Source organism: Halichoeres trimaculatus, unplaced genomic scaffold, assembly GCF_033239565.1.
Source record: "Halichoeres trimaculatus isolate MK-OKI-2021-1 unplaced genomic scaffold, fHalTri1.1 fHalTri1_scaffold_23, whole genome shotgun sequence".
Classification (NCBI taxonomy): domain Eukaryota; kingdom Metazoa; phylum Chordata; class Actinopteri; order Labriformes; family Labridae; genus Halichoeres; species Halichoeres trimaculatus.
Genome location: NW_027437201.1, coordinates 2,075,386 through 2,090,758, shown reverse-complemented (window position 1 = coordinate 2,090,758; position 15,373 = coordinate 2,075,386). Strand labels below are relative to the sequence as shown.

General features: G+C 39.3%; 1 protein-coding gene across 1 annotated transcript in view; it reads right to left on the bottom strand.

The window, feature by feature from the left end:
* Positions 1-8,472: 8,472 nt before the first annotated feature.
* LOC141784713 (double C2-like domain-containing protein alpha) overlaps positions 8,473-15,373 on the bottom strand; it is a 35,847-nt gene continuing 28,946 nt past the window's right edge. The window contains exons 9-11 of the mRNA XM_074662555.1: positions 12,754-12,835; positions 12,423-12,519; positions 8,473-9,663 (exon numbers count right to left, since the gene is read on the bottom strand). Of these exons, the coding sequence (XP_074518656.1) occupies positions 9,527-9,663; positions 12,423-12,519; positions 12,754-12,835 (316 nt within the window). The 3' untranslated portion in view covers positions 8,473-9,526. The remainder of the gene's footprint in view (positions 9,664-12,422; positions 12,520-12,753; positions 12,836-15,373) is intronic.

Genomic DNA, 15,373 nt, shown 5'->3' with positions numbered 1-15,373 from the left:
ACCTGTGGCCATGCTGCAGCGTTACAGCCTGTTTCATTTCCTCAGGGAATTAGAGCTAAAAATAGATTTTACTGAGTGTCAACTGATGCTGGGATGGAGTTATTTTATCAAAACCAAGAAAATGAAAAACTAGTCTTCTTCTGAAACATTAATGCACTTTTCAGATTTGAAACACTTGTGGATCTAATAAGTCACCATGTGAATATTTTACAATGACTTTTTTAATGGAGTTAAAGGAAATCAGAACTCGGAAACTCTGAGTCATGGTTTAAAGAAGGCCTATATATGACAAGATGTGAGAAATATGAGAAATCTGTTCTTCACCTTTCACCACATAACCAGTAAATGAAAAGGGAACCTGTAAGACCTGAATTTACACCACTAGAATAGAAAACAACAGAATAGAATAGAATAGAATAGAATGTACTCTATTAATCCCAAAGGGAAAGTCAGAGTCACATCAGCAATACAAGAAAGTGTATATAATATATTAAAGAATATATAAACAGGATAAAAAACAAGTGTCCAATAAAAAAAAAAAAGTCCCTCAGAGGCGACAGCTTGTCCATCATTCCCCGTCAGCCTCCACCTCCACAGGGTCCAGGACTTAGCAGTCTGTTCAGTCTCAGTCTCCTGTATCCTGTCTGCTCTCAGCAGGTGAAATCCTTCCAGTGTGGTGCTGGTGTCTGCTGTTAGCTCTGTTAGCCATGTGTTAAACCCTTACCAAGAATGTGGCTCTGTGGGTAACAACGATCCATAAATGACCCATAAAAAATACAGAGAACCACCTTGAACAATTACAAAAGGGATTTATCATTATTATAACAAACAAAGACTCAAACTTTAAACAACAGGAAAACACCTTTAACAATTTTAAATGAAATTTTATATTACATTGCAACATTAAATGAAAAAACACAAGAAGAATTCTTCCAGTGAGGAAGCAGGGCAGCAGTCCCCAACTTGAATTCTTCTCTGCTCCCCTGCTGAGAGCAGCAGTGAGCTTCTGAAGGCTGTGACCAGGTGAGCTGATTGACTATTAGTGGCCCCACCTGGAAACAAGCAGGAGAGGCAGGGAACACACAGAGAAACACACAGCCGTAACACATGTCTGTGAACAGCATCATGCTACTCTGCCCTCTGGTATCCCTTCTGGTGCAAGGTTAGCACGGCTAGCTTGTCCATCTTATTGGAGATAAATCTTACATTCCCAATAACCATGGATGGAAAGACACGTCAATGTTGTTTCTTCTTAGCTCACACTGCAGCACCAGCAGTTTGCCCTCTCCTCCTTTTCCGCTTGCAGGGAACATCTACCCTAGCACTGGTTAGCATTGGCATGCTACAGGCGGCTAACAAGTGAAATCTTGTGTGTAAAAAAATGCAACCATGGTTACATGATTGCTTTCGATGCACACAGGAGCAAGACACCACTGCAAACTCAACCAGTTTGGTGTCAGTGTCCAAAAAATGAGACACAAAAAGTAAAGACAGGCTACAAGTACGAAGAGAACCAGAAAGAAAAAGAAAGATGGAAAAAGAACAATGAAGAGAGAGCTGCTGCAACAGGCAGCCACTCGGGCAGCCCTAGCTAATGTCCACATGGGAACATTTGGGCAGCACTTGTATCTGCAAATCTAAAGTTGTATAGGACCAAATCCATCCATCCATGTTTGGATCTGCTGCCGTGGCTGATGCTTTTTGCATCATTACATCACTTGCTGTAATACATTTTGGGAAGTCTGTTTTTTTTTCTCTTAAACCTTGTCTGAATGGTTGGGACAACATCAATCCCGCTTTGGAAGGTGCACCTTGTTTGACAAGAAAGAGTCTCTGACACACCTGAACCAAATGATATGAAAATTGAAAGTTTAACAGATATTTGATTCTTTTTCTTCTACAGCTTTATCGATAAGTGAGCTGCTGTTAGATAACCACACTAATTTACTCTTTTTGATTCAAACCTTGGCTGTGTAGGGCTGAATTCCTGAGTTTGAATAAATCTACTCATCCCAGTCACTTTAATACTCATATCTCTTTAGACACAGGCTGAGGGGAGGGGCTGGAGCTATCTTTAATTCCATTCTTCAAAGTAAGCTCAGGCCAAGACTGAATTATAGCTTTTGAAAGCCTTGTCCTAAATTTCCCTCATCCAGCTGCTAAAACTGTACAGACAGCTTATTTGTATGGTTTTCTGCCCTCCTGACCTATAGTCTGAATTTCTATCTGGAGTCTCAAAGTTTTTATCAACTTTGGTCTCACTAAATTTAAAGCTACCAGCATAGGTTGTGTATAAAAGTGGCTTGTATCTGAACCTATAAACTGGAATGAAATTATAAGCTATGTGTTGATTTGATTTGATGTGGGCTTTACTTGGCCCGTTACCACAACTCAGACCTGCTGCCACACTTTCTGTTACCTCTTCCTTACAGTCACAGACAGGCGGCTGCATTACTTTCTTTATTATCATAATTGATTGTGTATTATTTTTAGTCTCAGAAGGAATTTGTGGCTTTGTTTCTCTGTGGGAAAAGTATCATTTTAATATTTTCATTCAGTGTCAAAGACTGATCCCATACGACTGTCTCCTCTTCATCAGGTCACCTGTAACGCAGCAGAAATCTTTCCTATACTGTGATTTTCAATTTCAGAGACAATTCTGTGAAGAAGACCGGAGCTTGAGAAACTATTTGTAAAAAGGAAAGTCAAAAAACTGCAGAGCTACCAGCAGCAGTTATGTAGTTAAGCATAATTTGCTATTTTAATCAACAATAGTGCCGCACTGATCTCCACTGGGATGATGAGGCCTGGATTTGAATAAGTACCTTTCACATAAATCTGCTTAACTCTGGAGTAATCCCCACAGCAAATATGAATACTTTCTTTATTGGCCGATTTGTTCCATATATTCTGCACAAACAGACAGTGAAGTAATGGTTTGGTCTTTAGTGATACTCTCTTAAATGTCTTTTTCATATCTGTACAGTCTGTGATAAATCCTTCTTTTCTGTTAGACTTCCCAGTAGAACCTTTGAAGTAGAGTTATTCAGTGTTTTTCATAGTGGGGTCCCAGGACCTCCATGGGTCAGCAAACCATAGCTTGGGGCGTTGAATAATTTGAAAACAATTGCAAAAGTGTGTTATATCACTAAGATCATATCAACAACTAGGATCTCCTACACCAATAAAATCAGATATTTTTCCCCAATATTCTCTTCCAATTAAGTTTTGTGCCATGACATCAACTCTCATATATCACTTCATAGTGCACAACAAGAGATACAGAAAAAAAAACCTTGGAATAAAAACACCTTGGTGCAGTGGCCTACACACACTATTTGAAAGGCAGGGTCAAAAAGAAGAAAGAAAAGGAAGATACAGCGTGTGTTTTTGGCACCCAAGAGGTCACTTCAGAACACATTTTAGCACCATAGAGGTCATTTCTGCATGTGTTTCTTAAAGGTCCTATATTATGCAAAAATCACTTTATTAAGTCTTTTAGTGAAATCTGTGGGTATCACAAAATGTGATATTTAATGACAAAACCTGTATTTAGTAGTGCTTGTGAATGTAAAATCCTGACCTAAAACGAGCTGTTTGGAATTTGGGGATTTGCCGACGTCAGCGATTCCCTTACTTGACCAATCAGGAGCAAGTCTGACCTGATTGGTCTACCGGTGCAGATAACCCCACACCCCCTCCCCGCCCACTCCCTTCCCTGCTGCTGGAAGGATATGCCAAAGTTGAAGAGCCATCACTGCTCTGTTGTTGGCTGTATACAGCCACATACTTCCATGCTCAAGCTTCCCATCTCGGAAGAAGACAAGACTGAGTGGCTAGAGTTCATTTATCAGGAAATGTGCCAGCTACACTCAGTAAAACTGTGCATGTGTGTGCTAGTCACTTCACGGCCAACTGCTTTTCCAACTTTGGACAGTACAACAGAGGGCCAGCGAATAGACTGGTCCTGAACCCAGACGCGTTACCAACCATCCTCCAACAAACCTCAGACCCTGGAAATGTGAGTATTTTAAATGCTGTGTGCTGTGGAGCAGATGTAAGAGCTTTTCCTCAGTGTCCCCCCTGTCTCTGTGTTAGCTTCAGGATTCTAACTTTAGCTGCAGTTAGCCTGTTGTTTTAGCCTGTTATGTTACAGTAAACGACGTTCGCTGTTTTCTAAACATCGTGCACTCGGAGCTTGAGGTGCCGCTCTCAGTGACGCTGAAGAGTGGGGCGGTATCAGCGGTGGGTCATTTACATATGAAGGCCACGCCCACTAAATCAGAGTGTTCTGAACAGAGGGGCTATGAGAGCCTGGAAACAATGCTGCTGTGCTTGATTTATTGGCTTTTTGGACCAAAACATGTTCCTACCATTTCATGAAGACATCTATGATCCATACCAAACTGCAGAAAAGGAGCATAAAGTGGGACCTTTAACAACTGGGCCATGAAGGATCCAAATGACCACCCCCTCTGTGTACATCACTGCCTTGGTGTCAAATTTTCTCCGAGTTTAGCTGCAATAAGCTTCATTTGCTTTTACGACCACCCTACCTCCTTGGGTATGTGTTAACATCTGTCATACAGCAGATTCATCTGATTCTATCAGTCAGTCAGCTCTGGAGCTCACGACATCGCTCTCTATCCATGACCTGAAACAGTGGGCAGCAGAGTCTCTGACATCATTATCTGATGCTTTACCGAAGATGAACTCTGACCTTGTTGTTACGGAACAAAATCTATAATTGGGGCTGAAAGCAGCTGGTTGTCACAGGATGGTGAGAGTTAATCAATAAACAATAAAGAAGAAAATCAATTTTGTTTTCAGTGAATGTTGATCCATTTGGCGGGTTCATTAAATGACTAATTGTTACAGTAAGTAGATTGATACATGGGTTAAAAATAGAGCTTTAAAGACAAAAAGAACATACACATATTTACAACCTTGGTCTGAAGTCTTTTTTCTCAATTTCTGTTTTTTTTTTTTAAAATACAGGATATTCATTTTTTTATTGACACAAGGATCACAGCATGTTTGATTTAATTTTCATTTCAGTTGCTCCAATGTTAAGAAATTGAAAACATGTGTTCAGACACTCATGTTGCCCAGAGATTTTAATGAAATCCTGAATTCTTTTAGATTCAAATTAAAAGAAAAAAAAAGAGTTCTTTAACCATAAAATATTAGGAATAGTTGGACTGTTGAGTCAGTCTTGTTTTATACACTAACTGGTCAAAAGTTTTAGAACACCACCACAAGCGGTTCACGTCTGATGAATTACTTGAAGTGGTGAAAATGTATGAAGGGAACTGCCAAATGTTGAAAAAAAGAGGAAGTTACACAAAATGAAAAGAGGTATGTATCAGAATTAATCAGAAAGGTTTTCTCAGAGAACAAGAGATGGAGTAAAGATCTTGATAAAAGCTTTGAAAGTTTGTTTTCCTGCAGGTGTGTCACTTTCCTGCTTCACCACCCTCTGTCTGTCTAAACTGTATCATTAACAGATCATCATAACACTGAGTTTCTCCTTCAGAAATTATAAAGAAGGTCATAGTGTCAGTGAGTTACCTTATCATCTAAAGACACTGACAGTGTAGCCAAAGGATGTTTCCTCAATGTGTGACGTCAACATCAAACATGGAAGAGGACGTGTGATGGTCTGGAGCTGTTTCTGTGGATCTAGGGTCTGAACAAAAAGAGCTTCCACAGCATTCTGCAGCGCCGTGTGGTACCAGGGCCTGGTAAGTCTGGGCTTCATTCTACAGTAAGATCGGGTCCTGACCTGATCGGGGTCTGAGCTGAGCCAGAGTGGTCTGAACTGATAAAAGATGATAAGCTTGGAAACATGGAGTGGCTGGTGTCCTGACTCAAACCCCATCAAGCTGGTTTGTGATGAGAAGAGTGGACCCAGAACAAACGACAAGTGTTACACATTTATGGGAACTTCTGCACAGAGCTGTAATAAAATCTCTGACGTCAACTTGATCTCCATTTAGGAAGACTGCCACAGGTGTGTCCAGCTGTTATACCTGCCAAAGACGGCTGCTTTGATTAGTCAAAATGTAGAATATATTTTAGTTTATAATTTGATTCCATGATTTTTTTTTTTTTTTTTCAAGTGTTAATTATATTACTATGCTTTCCTTTCTGAGTACAAAGAGAATAAATTGCATACTTCTCATTTAAAAACAAACAAACAAATATATATATATATATATATATATATATATATATATATATATATATATATATATATATATATATATATATATATATATATATATATATATATATATATATATATATATATATATATATATATATATTAATATAAAAATTCAAAGCTTTGGACTCGTGGTGTATCCACCTTTTTTATATTAGTACAGCACTGATTTTTGTCTGACTGCTGTCAAAGAAAGAGGTTTTGTCTTTTTTAAAGCATAGGGGGCAGTGTTGGCTTTACTGTATTCACTGAGCTGAGGTGAGCTTCACTGACTGATTCAGTAAAAAAGCAGCAAAAAAGTCACACCTGACCAATCCACACACCCAATAGAGCCTGCCCACTGACCTTTAACCCCCACCTCTGGATGAAAACCTGTCTGACTGAGTCTGAGTGACCATAAGAGTTTATTTGTAGTAAGTGAATCCATCATTTATAAAGTATGAACAAAGACTTAGTTAAATGATTATACAGGGTCATATTAATTGGTAATAACACATTTATAACAGTGTTTTTTACACTGTTAGGGCTGCTGACACATCTCCGCCCTCTGTGTGCCTTTGATTATCCTTGGTACTGTCTGGGTGAGGTGTGTGTGTGTGTGTGTGTGTGTGTGTGTGTGTGTGTGTGTGTGTGTGTGTGTGTGTGTGTGTGTGTGTGTGTGTGGATGTGCTCCTGCAGGTACGCCGCAATTGGCTGATTGGACGGTCCGTCGGTCCAATCAAGTGGAGGCAGCTGGATGAAGAGGCTGCAGGGCGAGCACGTCTGGGGGCAGAATCCTGTTTAGAGCTCTCTGTTAGCCAAGCCGGGCAGTTAACTGTGTGAAGGCGGTCTTTGTTTTCAGTTAGGTTGCTTTATGTTAGTGTTGTCAGGGTGGGGAGCTGCTCTCGCTGTTGATCCAGAGGGGTAATTAGGTTCCTTTGTTGTGTAGTCCACAGAGATGGTTTAAACCCCTAGCAGAGTTACTTTGGTTAACCCAGTTAGTTTATTTCTTCGAGCAGTACTCCCCTCACTTTGGTTTGTTAGTGTTAAAATCCGCACACCTTAATTTTCTTGGTGATAAATAACTTTTGGTCACAAACTTCCGGGGTTTTATGTTGCTTCCACCCACCCTTACAAGCTTGGGTCTTAACATACATGATTTACAAATGAGTACTTAAGAACAAGATTATAAGCACCAACACAGGTTATTCCTGAATACTACTTCTTAGTTTCCTGATTGGGTCGAGCAGGACTGGACTGATTTACGGCATGTCTAAGTCTCTATGACAACACCACGCCTGCTGATGAAGTTTAGTAGAGACAAGAGAGATCGAAGTTTTTCTCTGCTGAAAACAATTTCTCTGACTGATTTTGTAGTGATAGTGGACACTGGAGCCTAACTGTCTGACACAAAAAGGACAGAGGAGCAGAAGAAAAATAAACAGGAGAAAGATAGAGCATGAGCTAAAGGCTAACACAGGAGCTAAACTGTTTGTGATAATGTTGATTCCAACCCACAGTCAGCAGTTATTCTGCAGTGGTCTGTTCAAACTTGAGAGTCTATCAATAAAATGAAGAGTGAGGTTATGTTACCTCTTAGATGTTACACATTACAGACATATCTTAGAGCACTGGGCTGCCAATTGCGCTAAATATAGCCAGCTACTAAACTACCTACAAACTGACAGTGTTTACTTGTTGTAACTTTAGCCTACAGATACGTCAGAGCACAGGGTTGACGATAGCACTACACATAGCCGGCTGCTACAATGTTTGCTTGATGTCACGTTTCAAACCGTATCTCTACGTAGCTGTACTGATAAATACCTTATCTCATGGTATTGTATCCAGTAAAAAGCTGCTCTGGACAAAGAAAATTTAAATGATCTCCATTTAATTCCTAAACAAACACATACCTCCCTAAAAGTAAGTTACAACAGTGTGTTTGAGACTCCAGCCAGAAGGTGGCGAGGTAGTCCAATTAAAACAGATCCTCTCAATAGCATCTTTAACTAACGCTTGACTAATGCTCCAAAGCGTGTTGTTGATATAAGGTGTACATATCTACAAGACCTATGAGTTCAATGAACTGCACTAACCGCTCCATCTCTCACATGAGCTGCATCCAGCACTGTTGTTTGAACCAGCAGCATCAACCAGGACACAGCAGACCAGGTCTGAGTTTTGCAAAGATATGAGTTTATAAAGAATACCAGAGACCATGAAGAACTGTTGTAATTTTTATGAAAAAATGAAACAGCCATGCACACTGATGCTCCAAAATACAAACATCCAAAGTGAACACAATAGATATATTTACATATGAACATGTTTGTGTTTTCAGCATGCCTCACATGAGAGCCAGCACAGACACAAGCTGCAGCAGAGATATCACACAACACTGTGCTCTACACACCATTCAGTACAAACAAAGAATACTTTATTACCTGTCATCAAAACCAATCAATCCTCTTGTTAATTACACGCCTGTGCTCTACCACACTGACCAGACATCACCATGTGCGCCATGTCAGGATCAGTGTGTCACTTGTTATAGTGGGGCTGACAGAAAAAAAAAACTACTTTGAACATTATAAAAAGTATTCATTCTACTTTGAATTGAAAATATACTTTCCTCAGGGACACAAGGAACAATGATCACCTCCTTCTGCAGAACATGTAGTACATGAAGATCATTTTATTTGCTTCACTGACACCAAAACATGCAATAATCACAACCAACTTGGAAGAGCCACCTCTCTCAATGGACTACGCCATCTGCAGACGATCCCATCACTATACAAGCAGTCTAGCTGAACTGAGACCTCTTAAAAATCTTTGGAAGCATTCAGTAAATCATTATTGCAGAGAGATGTGTTTGTGCTGTGAAATGGGGGATAATCTTACAGAAAATGACGGGATAATTGAGCTTTTTCCTTCATTAAATGTCTGCACCGTTTCAATTTGTCCTTTTCACTGAGACCAGTTTGTGTGTGCACAGAAGGAGCATTCAGATTCAAATCAGATCCACCACAGAGTCATGAGTCTCCATGAATATGCTTATGCAAATTCTCACACTATTACCTAGGTTTAAGTTGGGGATTCTCTCATTTGCATCCAGTCTATTCAAATCCAAGATCATGGTACGATCCTCGAGTGTGACCCCTTTGAATATGTTGTTGTGATTTATGATCTCATTGATGGCACAAAGTGAGCAGGACACGGGTCCTCGCCACAGTCATGCAGAGGAGTCCTCATGCTATGAACCGTCCCTTCAGTCTTCAGGTGTGTCTGGTGTCAGAGCACAGAGAGAGGACCACGTCACTCCTGTAGGGTGGATCCAGGCAGCTCATTGGTCAGCGTGTGCCAGCGCTCCACCTTCTTGCCCTTGTTCTTCAGACAGTCTATCCAGTGCTGCAGAGTCTCTCCTTGAGAGTGACACCCAAAGGACACTCCCCCTGAGCAGAGCGGAGGTAAAAGGCCGTTTGAATACACAGACTGTGGGTCATTTTACATTAAAGTCACTAACTGTAACAGCTATAAGGAAGAGGTGATGATGTGTTGAAGTTTGAAAAGAAAGAGAAAGGTGAAACCAGAATTGTTTGTGCTCCGTTGACAGAGAAGATCCGACCAGTTACTGTTTATTTGGGTGGTTGTGTGTTTTACTTTATGTTTAGTGGTTAAGGCACATTTTTGTTGTTAAATCCCTCATTCTTTGTGTTTTTTCTATAAAGAAATACAAAAAGATTATTATAATTTCATTTTTTTTTTCTTTCATTGCCGGAATAAGTCTCAAAGTATTCAATGTGTAGTTTGAACCTATGCTTGTGGATGCAGCAACATGATTCTGTGTCCTGGAAGGGATTTTTATGGAGCTATTATTGTAGCAAATTATCAGTTACAGCTGAGGCAGGCCTCCCTATTGGCTGTCTGTGTACACCTGATTTTTGTTAGTCCTGCCGTGTGAGTGATCTGCTAACACTTAGAAAAACTCCACTTTGTAAGTAGTGGGTTAGTTTGCCCTGAACTCAGGCTGACAGGCACAGGCTGCCAGGTGGAGCTATTGTTCTACCACTGTGCCCCAGTGGCTACGCATCCTCCACCCTCTTTGGCTCTTCTGGGTTGTTGTGGCTGCTCCTGTGGAGCAGTTAAGAGGAAGAACTGTTCATCACCTGGTGTGAGTAAAGATTGGAGTTTTTGATTTCGGTTCAACGTGGCCTATCTATGGTGGGGTATTGCATTCACCTGAAAATAAAAAAAAACCCTGCTGTTTTTACGACATAACTATCTCATAAAAACAGGACTTTTAGTTATTGATATTATTATTTTTTTATCTCAGTTTTTGAATTTAGAAAGTAAAGTAATACCTGAAAATCTTTAATCGTCATCTTGATGAAGAAACATGTCACTGTTAAAAACCTTCCTTACTTGTATTGACCCCCCACCTCTGATTAGCAGCAAAAATATGCAGCAACAAGTCATGCAGCTGAGCGTCAGTCCTGTTAAAAAAATAAGGACATCCGCTTGCTTGGCTCGAAGTGAGGTCTCCACAAAAACTGCTCCCCCTGGTGGCTGGCTGCAGTATAGGTTAAAATATCCAGCTTTCCAGTCATTCCAGATGGGCTGTGGTCAAACTTTAAAAAGTAATACACCTCATAGAAATGTTTCTCACGTTCAATTGCTGTGGTGATTTGAAGATATTATTTGGCTGTCTTGTATTCAAGTCCTCTTTTTTTCTGAAAAGTTTTGTTTTCATTAGTTATACAAGGTTAAAAACAAGGTTTTACATAACGTTTAACGATGATTGACAGCTACCATTCTCGTGATTTTTTTTTCGGGGATTGTAAAATATGTCAGGAGGTAGCCTCAGGAAGTGATTAGACTCTTGAAAGAAAAAAAATATATATTATTTTTGTCACCAGCTCCACTCAGATTCTCCCAGAATCCCTCATCATCTCTACTGCCCAGACTCTGGCTGCAAACTGCTACAATGGCTGCGCCTGTGATGGGGGTATTTTGGCTTCAAAACCGTACAATGATAAATGGCGGAGCCACGCTGTCCACTCTATATACAGTCTATGGTTTTTACTAGAGGATATCTCATAAAAACAGGACATTCTAAAATACATACATTCCTGTTTTTATGAGATAGTTATGTCCTAAAAACAGGATGTTTTTTAAAAGTGAATGCAATATGCCACCGTACCTCTTTATTGGAAAATAAATATTTAAAAAAATGTCTGCCTCCGCAAAATAATCCAAAAGAGCTACTGCCAACTGGTGGTATGTGGGATGTAAAGCTTATGAGGCACGGTGCTACAATAATAGCCCCACATCTTCTGAGCCCATACAGCAGCTTCCACCACAGGGTATTAACTGTTTCCACCTACAGATCTGACAGATGTCTGAATCCTTTAATGATATTATGTCCCGAGGGACATTATTCTGAATCTGTTGACCTGTTGGCTCAGGCCATCTCTTTACCAAAGTGGTGTCCTGCCAACCATCTTTTCACTCCTGAGATATTCAGCATTTCTGGAATTGCCTCTATAAACACAGCAGAAAGCAGTCCCAACAGTCTGTGCTGTTTTCTCCTGTTTTACGTAAAGTTTGGTAAAACTTCATCACATCAGAGCTGCTGCTGTGGAGGAAGATGTTCACCTTATCTGCTCTCTGTTAAATAATTCAAAAATAAGTCTGTTTCAAATATAATCATTGATTCTTGTTGTGCTGTTAAAAATGTAAAAATTATTTGTTGAATGCTGCCAACTGTCTGGTCTAATACCAACAGTCGCATCAAGTATTATACATTACAACATCACCTTTTCTCTGATGGTCTCACCTGTTTTTGTAAGCCATCAATATCAGTCTGTTTCCCAACCAGTTAAAAAAAACCCCTAATAGATACAACTAAGAGGCTAAAATACAGAATCTAAAAAAAAATCTTGTTCCTCTTTTCATTTTGATTTCTTAAAGACCAACAGACTTTCTCTAAATTCCTGGTGAATTCAAAGTAGGTGAAGTAGAAACAGGTCATTAAACCGAGTTAGGACTGTCCCCTGACTCAGAGATTTTTATCCAAACTGTTCCAAGCACTCAGAGTAATTATTAAAGAAACACTAGAATATTTTAGACATCATCCATAACCAGATTATCGGCTATCAGAAAAGCACCAGAGAGAAGTGATTAGCTTCTTGTGTGTTAGTTGACCTCTCACCTATGAAGTCGTTGGACTTTCCCAGGTCGTAGTCCCACACGGTGACCTCCAGGGTCTTGGTGGCTAACTCTGAGAAGCTAATTTCATAGAAGAACTCCTTGGAAAGAAGAAACAGGACAGCAGTGAGCATAGGTCAGAAGGTCACATCCAACAGACATGCTCCTCCTTCCTATAAACCTCTGAAATACTCACTAATGAGGCAGCACATTAGAGTAGTCACACAGTAATTAGCTGTCTAATCAAAAGGTTGCAGAAACTTAGAGTCTGATGTGTTGTCTCAGGGGACCGTGGGGGTCCAAATGAGTTGTTGTGCAGACAAATGCAAGCCTACCTCATTAAATTCTGGATTGAGAGTCTTTTTTATGACCGCCGTTTTGTGCTTGGATTTCTTATGGACGTCTGGCTTGAGGTACCTGAGGAGCAGGGGGAAAGCAGCGTCACATTCTCATTCACAGGTCATGAGATCAAAGCATTAACGGCGAGGAAAACACAATCAAAGGGAAAGATCAGTTAATACAAACGCAAAACCATTGTGTTCCTTTGAGAATAACTGTCAGCTGTGGACTGATTTTTACCTCATCTTTAAAGTATTTTTATTTAGGAAATAAACTTAGAAATGGACAAAGTTTAGAGGCACGTCAACCAGAATACTGATAAGCAGGTACTTTTTTAAATTTAAGTTTTTACAACTTCACACAAGCTTTTTGCAAATGGTTCAATATGGGATTCAACCCACCCCCATACACTAGGTGGCAGTGTGCACTTTGTAAAAACTGTTCAAAGCAGTTTTCTTTTCTTGATGTTCCCAGATTGAAGGGGTCAGGCATGTTCTGGGGATAATTTCCGAAGTCCTGACCTCAAATCTGAACCAAGTTGACTGTTCATATGTGTCCTCTCACAGGATGAAGTCTCCCCTGTCAGATGGATCAACTCTACAGATGTATGCATGTGTGTTGTGTTATTTCAGGGGAGAGGTGGGCTCCATCGATATATTTCAGTTTACAATTTAGCTTAGTTTAGCTTATTGTTATTATTATTTCTCCTTTTTTTGTTGTTCCTCTTTGAACCCCTGACAAATGTTTGTTTCCACAAAGTGACTATTGTGTTCATGTTGGTCATTTAAATAAAGTTTGTTTTAAATAGGGTGAAAACAAAGCAACGGAGTACATGTTTTCTTCTCCACACAGATAACAAACGACAGGAGACACACACACTGGAGAAAAGCAGTGAACACTCTCACCGTTTTGATGTCTTGTCTTTCTTATTAAACATGATATAGGCTTTCCTTTGTGCAGTGAAAGTGTGCACCTTTCTTGGAGCCTCACAGTGAGAGCTGGCACACTGACATGCCAGTCCCCTGCAGCATAGATCTCATGGTGTCTGCAACAAGATGGGAATGTTCGTGCATATGTCTGGAGTTGCCAAGTTTGCTCCAAACAAATGTAAAACCACAGCATACTGACAAAAAGTGAGTACTGTCCAACTCCTGAGGTGGTCTTACTTACTTTTATGGCTACCCGGTAAATTGTTAACTTTGTCTGAAGATGAATGATGTGTATTCACCCTCTCTGGTTGTATAGGTACCCCCAGTATGTGCTGACATCTTGGAAAGAGCCAGAGTCACCACAGTAGGGGTCTGCTGTTGAACCTCAGACCCTCCTTGTCAAATATATACAGTATAAATAAAAAATACAGTAATGAATAAATACAGTATCAAATATTAGTTCTGGTTTAAATTACATAAGGAGTAGGGATGGTACCATTCACATCTGAAACGATTCGGTACCAATGGCCAGTACCTGGCCATTGGTATCGGTACTCAACGGTACCAATTTTTGGTACTTTTTTCTATTTATGTGGTAAAAAGTATCAATTTGTTTACTCATAAAATCTAATTTTGTTTTAATTTAACATTCTTATTCTTCAATATATAACCTTGTAATACTGTGTTTCTGTGCAGTATGGAAAATAACCTATTCATCCACTCCCCAACGGTCACATGGATGCATTTAGGTACCTGAACAAGGTACCTTTTGATTTTATATGAATCGGTACCTGGTACTTAAGGCAGAATTCAGTTGGTACCTATAACAGTACCTAATTTGGTACCCGTCCCTAGTAAGGAGTAACCTAAAAATTACAAAAGACAGACATCCTTATCTTTCTTTCCAAACAAAAGTGATGGTGAAAAGTTATCATCGTGTTATCTATGTTAGCTACCTTAGTTTAACAGCTACTTTTGCAAGGGGAATTAGCAGGGTTGCCATAGTTACCTTGAAAAAGTAATCTGATTATTTATAACTGATTACTTCTTTAAAAAGTAACTTAGTTACTTTACTGATTACTTGATTTAAAAAGGAACTAAGTTAGATCACAAGTTTCTTTTTAAATTACATTCAGCAGCTGCTGAATCACTGTTATTAATATTATTACTATCACAATTAGCATTATCACTACCATCATCAACAGTATTACAAAACTTCCATCACTACTTTTATTATTATTATTATTATTATTATTATTATTATTATTATTATTATTATTATTATTATTATTATTATTATTTCAAACTAATTAATCAATTTATTATTTATTCAATATTAAAATTGTTTCTTTTTCTCACGTCATCTTTGTAACTATTTTTGTCTGCTATCATCACTTTGTTCTCAACCTGTTTGTATATTTATGTCAGTGTCTTGTTTTGCTGCACAATTAAAAAAAAAGAACAGTAAAGCTTCAGGCTTTACCTCTGTGGTACAAAACAACAGAGGTGTTGATTCTTTTGTCTGCAAACTAAAGTGACGATTGTAATTCATAATGATTAGAACGTTTTCTCGCTGGGTAAATATTTATTGTTTGTGAAACCAGCAGCGTAAACATGATCAGTACAACCTTCATCAGAACAGCAGAGACTGAAGAGCTTTGCAGGATGTCATTAAATTCTCAGCCAG